The sequence below is a fragment of the Megalobrama amblycephala genome, linkage group LG8 (genome assembly GCF_018812025.1).
Source record: "Megalobrama amblycephala isolate DHTTF-2021 linkage group LG8, ASM1881202v1, whole genome shotgun sequence".
NCBI lineage: Eukaryota > Metazoa > Chordata > Actinopteri > Cypriniformes > Xenocyprididae > Megalobrama > Megalobrama amblycephala.
The window spans coordinates 31697597-31707620 of record NC_063051.1 but is presented as its reverse complement, the minus strand read 5'-3'; the positions used below and the strand labels follow the sequence as shown (position 1 = coordinate 31707620).

The window sequence follows — 10024 nt, the reverse complement described above, 5'->3', positions numbered from 1 at the left end:
AAGTCAAAATCGTGAGATAAAGTCACAATTATTTGCAAATCTCACTTTTTCTCAGAATTGTGGGATATAAACTCGGAATTACGAAATATAATGTCTGAATTGTGAGATCGTAAACTCTCAATTTTAAGAAAAGTCAGAATTGTGAGATAAAAAGTCGCAATTACTTTTTATTTTTGCAATTCTCACTTTTTTTCTCATTTGCAAGTTTAGACTATGTCTCACAATTCTGACTTATTTTCTTGCAGTTTCGGGTTTAGATAAACTTGCAGTTGTGAGAAAGTCCGAATTGTAAGTTATAAACATCACAATTGTGTGTCACACTTGGTTGTAGTAAAACTCAAGAAGAGGAAAATTATGATCTTTAAAAATATCCACATGAAAACCCAAACATGACAAAAAACTAACAAAAACTATAACATGACATGACAAGACAAAATGCAATTGAACCAAGGGAACGTATACACACGGACCAAACAAAGCGAACTAATTAGACAACAGCTGAACAAAATGACTAATCAAATGAGTAACCTTAGTAACAAATGAGTGGCGGGAAACTAGCAGTGTTGCAAATTTAGGGATTTTGTCACTAGATTTAATGACTTCCCCGCCCCTTTTGAGACTTTTTTCAAAAAGTTTAGGGACAAATCTAGCAACTTCTTGGACAAACCTTGTCTAGATTCTTATTTTGCCCACTGATCTCTATTCATATTTATATAGATAAATGAATTTGCCATTATGATGTCACCTAGTGACATTTAACTACCAGTTTTAGCTACTTTCAATTGAAAGCAGTTGGCAACACTGGAAACTAGAACAAAAGAAACGTGACTGAAAAGAAACAAACTAAAGGTCCAAACTGTGACATTGTGAAATAAAATGTTGCAATTACCTTTTTCCTTTTTTATTCCATGGCTGAAACAAGCTTTCATAGTGGTTTAAATTTTTCACACATCAACTCTCTCTCTACAGGTGATGCTGATATCTGCTCACCGAGTAAAATCAAGTGTGTTGACAAGGCGTTAGGTAAGGTCATCATAGACACGAATACAAACTGATGCTGATCAATTCAATTAACATGTTTTTTTTTAAGTTTAAGAGGAATAGTTCACCCCCCCCCCCTCCCAAAAAAAAAAAAAAAAACCTGTAATGCTTTACTAACCCTCGTGTTCTTAAAAACCTGTAAAAAAAAAAAAAAAATTTCGTCTGCAGAAGATATTTTGAAGAACTGTTTTTTCCAAACTGTGAAAGACATTGGGGTCCAAAAACAACACTGGACCCCACTGATTTATTTTATTGTATGGACAAAAAAAACAAAAACAAAAAAAATCTATTCAAAATATCTTTGCATTACAGGTTTGAAGCGATGTGAGACTGAGTGAATAATGAGTGCATTTACATGCACTTTCTGTCACCGATTATGCTAAATATACTGACAATGCCGATAAAGGAAAACAGTTTACATGACCCCAAGGTCAAAAACAGCTTAAGAATAAACTGATCGACACAGCTAGATTTTTTGCCCATTACCTCGATTTCACCTGGCATGAAAACACCCTAAAGCCACGTTTCTACCACAGGCACGAGGGACATTGGGGTGGTACCCTTTGTGTTTCGACCGCAGGAACCAGGGTCTAAATGAAGTTCTGGGTAAAAATGTCCCCCTCAGAAAGTCCCTGCTCACGAGGTAGTACTTTTTCAAAGTTTCAAAGGAACTTTCGGTTGTTGGACTTGGGTGCTGAACATGCTGATTGGTTGAGTAAACACAGCATTCTGATTGGCTGACTCCACGCAGCATTTTATTTCAACCGCCATTTTTAAAAGTTGAGGTGCATGCAGTAAGAGTTGTTTGCTATTCGAATCAACAATGGAGTTTAAATTATATGACTGATGGACTGACAACGAGGTTCAGGCTTTGTTACATTTTTATATAGCCTCATTTCCACCGAAATTACCCAGAACAATTTGTCCCAGGAACAAAAATGCTGCGTGGAGTCAACCAATCAAAATGCTGCATGAACCCAACCAATCAGCATGTTTAGCGCACAAGTCCCACCCCCAAAAGTTCCTGAACTTTGAAAAAGTGCTACCTCATGAGCAGGGACTTTCTGAGGGAAGAGTTTTTACCCAGAACTTCATTTAGACCCTGGTTCCTGCGGTCGAAACACTCAGAGTACCACCCCAAAGTCCCTAGTGCCTCGGGAAAGTTCCTGCAGTGGAAACTGGGCTTATGTTGACTAATTTGCACAATCTTCACGGTACTTTAGACGACGATGGAAATGCAGACAGCAACAGGTCTGGGTGAAAAATGTTCCTGGGACAAACTGTTCTGGGTAATTTCAGTGGAAACGTGGCTTAACTTGCATTCTTTGAACTTAGTGAAGTGTGCATGTGTATCAGGAAAGCATCCTTACTGCAGATTTAAGTGCATGCAACCACAGCAAGTGTTTCGCTATAAAGGATGAGGAAAAATATCGTGCACTCCGACTCTTTCTTGACCAAGAAATGATAAAAATGTGATCTCATCCAGTGCAGCCGAAGGAGAAGTGGTATAGTCGTATTGAAAACATGAGAGGAAAATATTCTGTACACGTTTCCCACTGACATTTTGGAATACTATGGGGTTTTTAAAGTTTTACTTAACATCACAACTTACATAATAAATAGAATATTCTGAGTGGAATACATGATGCTTACATTTTGAGTCACCACCGGGGAAATAACATGATTTTTTTAAAAGTCTTGTAAATGCACTTGTCTTGTGTTGCCATTGTTGTCATTGGTGTGATTGTAAAAAATTCGATTTTTGTAATCATGCTCAATGACATTTTCTTAAACAGTGATCACTGACGACTCCATTGATTTGACTTAATTAAGGGTTTAAAAATAATGCATTTAAAACTTTTGAACAACACAGAGAGCTTGATTATTGATGATATCTGCACCGTTCATTGCAGTACTTGTCTTTACCAAGTATATTTCATCATTTCCTGTACACTTCTCCAGCTTTACTCCAGAAGAGCACAGGTGACTCATGTCCCTGTGAGACACCCTGTAATTTGACTCGGTATGGAAAAGAGCTCTCTATGGTTAAAATCCCCAGCAGGGGCTCTGCTCGCTACCTTTCTCGCAAATACCAGAAATCAGAGGAATACATTAGGTAAGTCCAATGGATAAATGGCCACACATACGCACAATCTCAGGGGTATCTGGGTTTTTTATTCTGCTGCTGAACATATTTCAACATTATAGTTTAAACCCAAAGAGGAAACATACCCAGCATTTCTTGCAAGGATACCTGCTCAGCATTTTTGAAAAATTTATTTATTTGCAAAACATGCTTCTCTCACAAATACGTTCAGCCTGTTCTAATAACTATAGCAGGATTCCTATTGTCCAAAACTGCAGGCTTGTTTCTGTCAGTTATATAATAGGATGAAAAATGTAATTGTGGTCCTCCATTCACTGACTCAATAACAGAAAAAAAACTATTTAATAGACTGCTCTAAAATGACATTCCACTAATTATTTTTTAACCATTTTTGTTGCTAATCCTTTTCTTTCCATAATACAAATAATAATGAGCTTATTTCCATACTGCTTTCCTGCAGGGAATTAAACATTTTATTAAACTTTTCATTGTGCAGAGACAACTTTCTCATCTTGGATATTTTCTTTGAGGCCCTTAACTATGAGACAATAGAACAGAAGAGAGCATACGACATTGCTGGTCTGCTTGGTAGGTTTTGCAATCCCCACACATTACAACCATCTACTACTGACTTTTTAAAAGAGTATTAAAAGGGATAATTCACCCAAAAATGGTCATTTCAAACCTGTTTGACTTACTTTCTTCTGCAGAACAAAAAATATATATATTTTTCACACTAATGTCTCAAGTTTTTGTTCAAATAGGGTTGTTGACAGTGTTGTTGACACCCTTTTAAGCTATTTTGGGATCTTTCATAATATGTAGATATGAATCCAACTGGAAAAACCTATGAAAAGATGTCTTTCATTTAGTCAAATAACTTATAGCAATAGCAAATAGTGGAGCTCTGCAGCTATCTACTGGTTAAATTGATCATTTTTTTACCTTTAAAACTATGGGCCCTATCATACACCAGGCACAGTTTTTTGCTAGTTTCAGCCCGACGCAGTTATCATTTTCACGTCCTGCGCCACGTTGTTTAAATAGCAAATGCCCTCATGCCCATTTGTGCACCCATTGGCATGCTGGTCTGAAAACTGGTCTGATCAGGTGCATTGTTGGCGTGTTGCTATTTTGAAGCAACTGAAAACAACTGCACCACTGACCAACAAAAACCTGCTCTAAAGTCAATGGCGCAGTATTTATTTTTTGTTATTTAAAGAGAGCGTTAGTAATACTCGCCTAAAGGCGGGTGCACAACACACATACACTCTGCTTGATACACACACAGGGATGTGCAGCAGCAAACAAACAGGCCAAATATTAAAAAGAAAATGATTACATTCTAAAAGATTATTATTGTGTGCATAAAGATAAAATGCTTTGGTGGAATCCAGCTTGTCCCATAGATGGTCTGCTCGTCCGTTTCCTCACTAGAGAAGCGGTCAGTCTTTCCATTTGCAAATTCCGCCATGTAAATAGCGAATCCACCATACCGTGACTGCAACTGGCTTTTAAAAGGAATGGGAGATGAGACTGATTGGTTTATTGCACGTTACGCCCAAGACACACCCATTACTCATTAAGAGACTAGGGACAACCCTTTTAGACCATGCACCGGGTGCGCCGTCCATTTTTCCCGTCATTAAACTAGCAAAAGTGGATTCGGCCCTAAGTGCACCTGCACCATGCGCTTTAGACCATGTGCTTGGATCGTTAAAATAGGGCCCATAATGGCAAATATCTTAACACTAAACCATGGCAAATTATCCATGTTATCTCCATGGATGAAAGTTAGAAATGTGGATCTTTTTTAAAGTGAATTTTACATAAATCGTTATTTAAAAAAAAAAAAAAAAAAAATATATATATATATATATATATATATATATATATATATATTATATAAATTTAAAACATGCCATAAATCCTCCCAAAACAATACAAATGTAGAGTAAAAACATTAATAAAGTAAGTAAAATTACATATGTTTAAAAAAAAAACATTATTTTGTTACAAAATCACATTTTATTGTCTGGAAACCCCAACGACCTGAGTGTTCATCCCAAACTAATAGCTTACCAGGGTTAAAAAAGTAAGTCATACAGGTTTGGAAGAACATAAGAATGAGTAAATGATGACAGAATTTTCAGTTTGTTTAAATTTTCCCTTTGAGTATTACAAATGAATAGATTTTTTATTTTTATTTTACAAGGACCCATTTCTCAATCCTTATGTCACTTTTTCAAAACTCTTCACACAGTGAGCACAACAGCAGTCTATTCCCAGCTAATGGGGAATGTTCTCAGAATTATGGCTAACTTTCTGGTATAGTACTGTATAGTAAAGGTATATTAGCCATTATTTATGGGTTAGGGTTATACTGCATTATTTATGCAGTATAAGCATGAACACACCAGAAATCGTCTTTAGTTTATTACTGGTAACTTTACCAAATTACTGGCTTATTCTGGTGAATAAACTCGAACATTACTCAATAAGTGCCTTACAAATCTTTTAAATTAATATGGATATACTTTTTACTTTAGAACAGGGGGTTTTCAGGGGGAATTGTCTTTATGACAATTTTAGCAATTTATTACTCAACCTGTAAAACTAACACTAATTAAACATAATGATACATATTGTTCAGTTTACTTAATAGATGGTAAATCACATAAATATAACATTATGTAAATCACAAAAATGACTAGCAGTCATAAGAGTATTACTGTCTGCTTAATATCTGCTAATACTTTATTTTGATGCTCCCCAACAGACTTTCTGACTGTAAGTAGCTTTGCAACATGTAAACTTATTCTACTAACCCAAACCTTAACCTAACCTGACAGTCTACTAATACTCTAATTAGTTGACATGTAGTGGCAAAGTTACTTATAGTTAGTAGAATGTCTAAAGTGGACTAGAAATGAAGTGTAACCCTAAAAAGCATTTACTGTACATTCAGTTAACCAGTAATTATTGGCTTATTTCTGCTTTTTATCCTTCAAACGTTTACCCTTGTAAAATAAACCTATACCAAAATATATTTAAAATACATTTATTTCATACTAAGTACTTTAAATCCATTATATTTATTAACATCTCACTTAAGACTTACTGATGATGACTTGACTTTATTTTGAGTATTTCCTTATTGCACAATGCACATTTCTTAATATTATGCCTAAAAAGTGTTTTAATATGACTATTAATAAGGATTGTATGATCTTTTATAATATCAGTCTTTAAATGCTTTAAAGTATACTTGCAATAGTTCCACTTTAGCACATTCAAATATACTTCAGTATATCTTTAGTTGATCTCAGCACTATTTCTGCACAATTAAAGTGCATTAAGAACAAAATTAGTTGCTTCAATTTAGCAGACTTTAAGTTTATATACCAAAAGCAGGGAATTTTTATTAGGCACATAATTATGTATACTTAGCACAAAATAAATTTATTTCAAATACATTTTAGTATATTTTTTCACTAGGGTAATCCTTCAAATGTTTGATAAGTTAGATAATAATTCAGATAAATGGATAGTTCACCCTAAAATGAATATGCATAGAACACCAGGGTGAGTAAATGATTTAGGGCAAACTATCCCTTTAATTATTTATTACTGGTTTGTTAAAGCTTATAAATAATGGCTAATATCCCTTTACTATTTAGTTATAATTATGAACCCTTAAAATAAAGTGTTACCAAAAAAAAAAAGGGAGAAATGGGTCCTAGCGATTGAAAAAAAAAAAAAAAAAAAACCTCTCTATTTTATGTTGTTGTTTGTTTTTCAATTCCAGGAGACATTGGTGGACAGATGGGGCTCTTCATTGGGGCCAGTATTCTTACTATCCTGGAAATACTTGACTATGTCTATGAGGTATCTTCACTTCATTGTGAAAGGACAATCCCCTGACATTCACAAACACACAAACATCTCTTGTCCTTTCAGTCTGCTTTTAATCTTTATCTCTATAGGTGGTCAAATATAAAATCAAGAAACTCCTGAAACCAAAGAAGAGTCAGAAACAACAAAATCAGCAGAACTTAATCCAAGAGCAGATCCAGAGAACAAAGAACCTGCGAGAACAGAACCTGAGAGCTCAGCTGGCTGCAGGAACTATAGCTACAGTCAGATTTGAAGAAGTCAAAGTCAAGGTGAGTCACAAAAACAGGATTTTTTTTAAATGCCTTCTACACATAATAACTAAAGATCTGCATCCTGTGATTTGTTCATCAACAGACAGCTAATGACGTGGCTCAACCGCACAGTGCACATCCCACTTCAATATTACCAAATCATCACAATGCACAACCGGTCGTACAGCAGGACTTTGCTTGTTGAGGGATGCTTCTTCTTCTTCTCTTTTATTTATTTATTTTTTTCATATCACTGAACTTGAAATTGGGATCCTGAATGGATCCTGTACACTGAAATATACATTTCATTTTTTTCCACTTATAAAAGCTACAGCCAAAGCCTAATCTGGGACCTCATCATGTGAAATCGGCTCAGACCAGTCACACCGTATCAGCGCTCACACTTTTCAAAGTCAATGAAGAAACCACATGTGCTTTTGTTGATTTGTGGGGGTTTTCCCTTCTGGATGGACCTATCATGGACCTAAAAGAAGAAAGACTGTTGCATTCACATATAAATTACCTATTTGACCGGACAATTCTACTGAAAGTTATGAGGAAAACAGAAAGTTGAAGCAAACATGCAGCTGTTGCCAAGTGCAGAAAAAGTTGGTTTCTGCGTGGTTCTTCTTATAGTAATGTACAGTGCTTGTGCCATTTCACTTTTTCCACATTTCTTAATAACATAATGAGACTTCTCAGTAGGAGAACAGCTAAAATATAGCACTCGTTTCTCTGTGAGTAGGTGTTATGTTTTTTTCAGTCTTATGTAACTTTTTCATTGTGCTATAGTCCTTATAATGAAACGATCTCTAGGTTTGAAAGATGAAAAACGCCACACTAGAGCACGCTGTTTGCCGTCTAAATGTAAACACTATTAAATAATATCCTTTGTATGAAAATAAAAAGGTAAAGGTGATAGAGATTTTATTTTGTATTCAAATACAAGCACATTCAAATACAAATAGATATATTTAAAATTGTAGTAACATTTTGCTGAATGTTCGTCATTTCCATCTGGTCTAAAAAGGTGTGAAAAGGACTAGAACACAGTAATACTCACTACAGCTGTAGAAGATTTAAAACCACCAGGGGTTCTTCTTTTGTTTATTTATATTTTAGTTTTATGTCTTGAATAATGCATTGAAAACTGGTCATAAACCAGAGCCTTTTGATTGAATATGCATAATATATTTCCACAGACTAACCTTATACATGAGGACAGCATTTCAAGGAGGGAAAAAACTGCTTTTACTGCCATCTAGTGGGCTTAATACTAAAACACCAACACCTATCATGTTTCACTTTGAATGAACTTTGTAACAACAACTCAAGTCTGGTGGCTTCATAATGGTGGGCATTCAAGGGTAGAGATGTTATATGGAATCATGCAATTCTGCAAATTAAGTATTTGGTGAATAAAAATTGTTTTAACAGAATTTCACATGGATACACTAATGATTTTGACAAGTTGAGAGCAAATGGGTTGTGATTACACAATATAATTATAATAATAATAATAATAATGATTTACCCTTACCTACATTGACACACTTTCTCCAAATAGAATTAGACCCTCTTAAGCTCTTCATCTGTAACCATTTCTGTTAGCAGCAGCACGACACACACAGTAAACATCTGCAGTGTGATGCACTAACTCTATAATCTCATTATAGCATGTCAGCTCTACAGAGAACAACACCTGGTGCTCTGCTCACAAACATCTCTTTGGAAATATGGAAAGAAAAAACAAACAAACAAACAAACCACCAAAACATCATTTTGACATTATAAATATTCTTAAATATCAGGTTTATGTGCAAAACAAAACAAAAAAATGTGTTGCATAGTTGAGAAGCATTCCACTGTGAAGGAACACATTTAAAGGCACAGATTTTTACATGGACAATATAGTTAGGTTGCCTTAGACGGCCACAGCTAACGGGAAAAGGAAGTGTGGGCGGAATACTGGAATGCATTTTCTAACATGGGTGGATTTAAGTCTGGAATACTGCAAAATACATTGCGGAAATAGCTTTATACATTCGGCCTTTCTGAACTGTCCAGTATTATGTGAACATACTTTATCCTCTCTTCCCTCAGACACAATAAAAAAATACACTATATGTAATCACTGAAAAATTCTATTCACATTCTCTTTCCCAGCTCTGTCACCAAAGCCCAAAGTATACTTCGGTTTTTACATGTACGCTAGTTATATGATTTTTTCCTAAACCGCGCAAACCCCATACCACAGCCGATTTCATTGGTCAACTCTGTCACATTGTCAACTGTAAAGAAAAGTTCAAACATCATGAATTCAGAAATATCATCCAATCTGATCGCAACAAACAGTAATAAAAAAAAAGCTATTTATCAGGATTTGTTCATAACGCTGAGGCTATGTTTAGGTGTTAGTGGATTAAAGGGTTAGTTCACCCAAAAATGAAAATTATCCCATGATTTACTCACCCTCAAGCCATCCTAGGTTTATAAGAATTTCTTCTTCCGTCAAACACAATCTGAGTTATTTTAAAAAACATTCTGGCTGTTCCAAGCTTTATAATGGTAGGGAATGGGACTCATGATTTTGAAGCCCAAAAAAGTGCATCCATTCATCATAAAAGTAATCCATATGACTCCAGGCGGTTAATAAAGGCCTTCTGAAATGAAGCGATGCATTTTTGTAAGAAAAATATCCATATTTATAGATCCATACTTATAGACT

The 10024-nt window shown here is 35.1% G+C and overlaps 1 protein-coding gene across 1 annotated transcript in view; it reads left to right on the top strand.

Moving 5' to 3' along the window:
• Positions 1-8398, top strand: part of asic4b (acid-sensing (proton-gated) ion channel family member 4b) — a 45776-nt gene extending 37378 nt beyond the window's left edge. The window contains 6 exon segments of the mRNA XM_048200562.1: positions 970-1023; positions 3004-3157; positions 3645-3736; positions 6957-7036; positions 7135-7314; positions 7400-8398. Of these exon segments, the coding sequence (XP_048056519.1) occupies positions 970-1023; positions 3004-3157; positions 3645-3736; positions 6957-7036; positions 7135-7314; positions 7400-7501 (662 nt within the window). The 3' untranslated portion in view covers positions 7502-8398.
• Positions 8399-10024: the final 1626 nt, after the last annotated feature.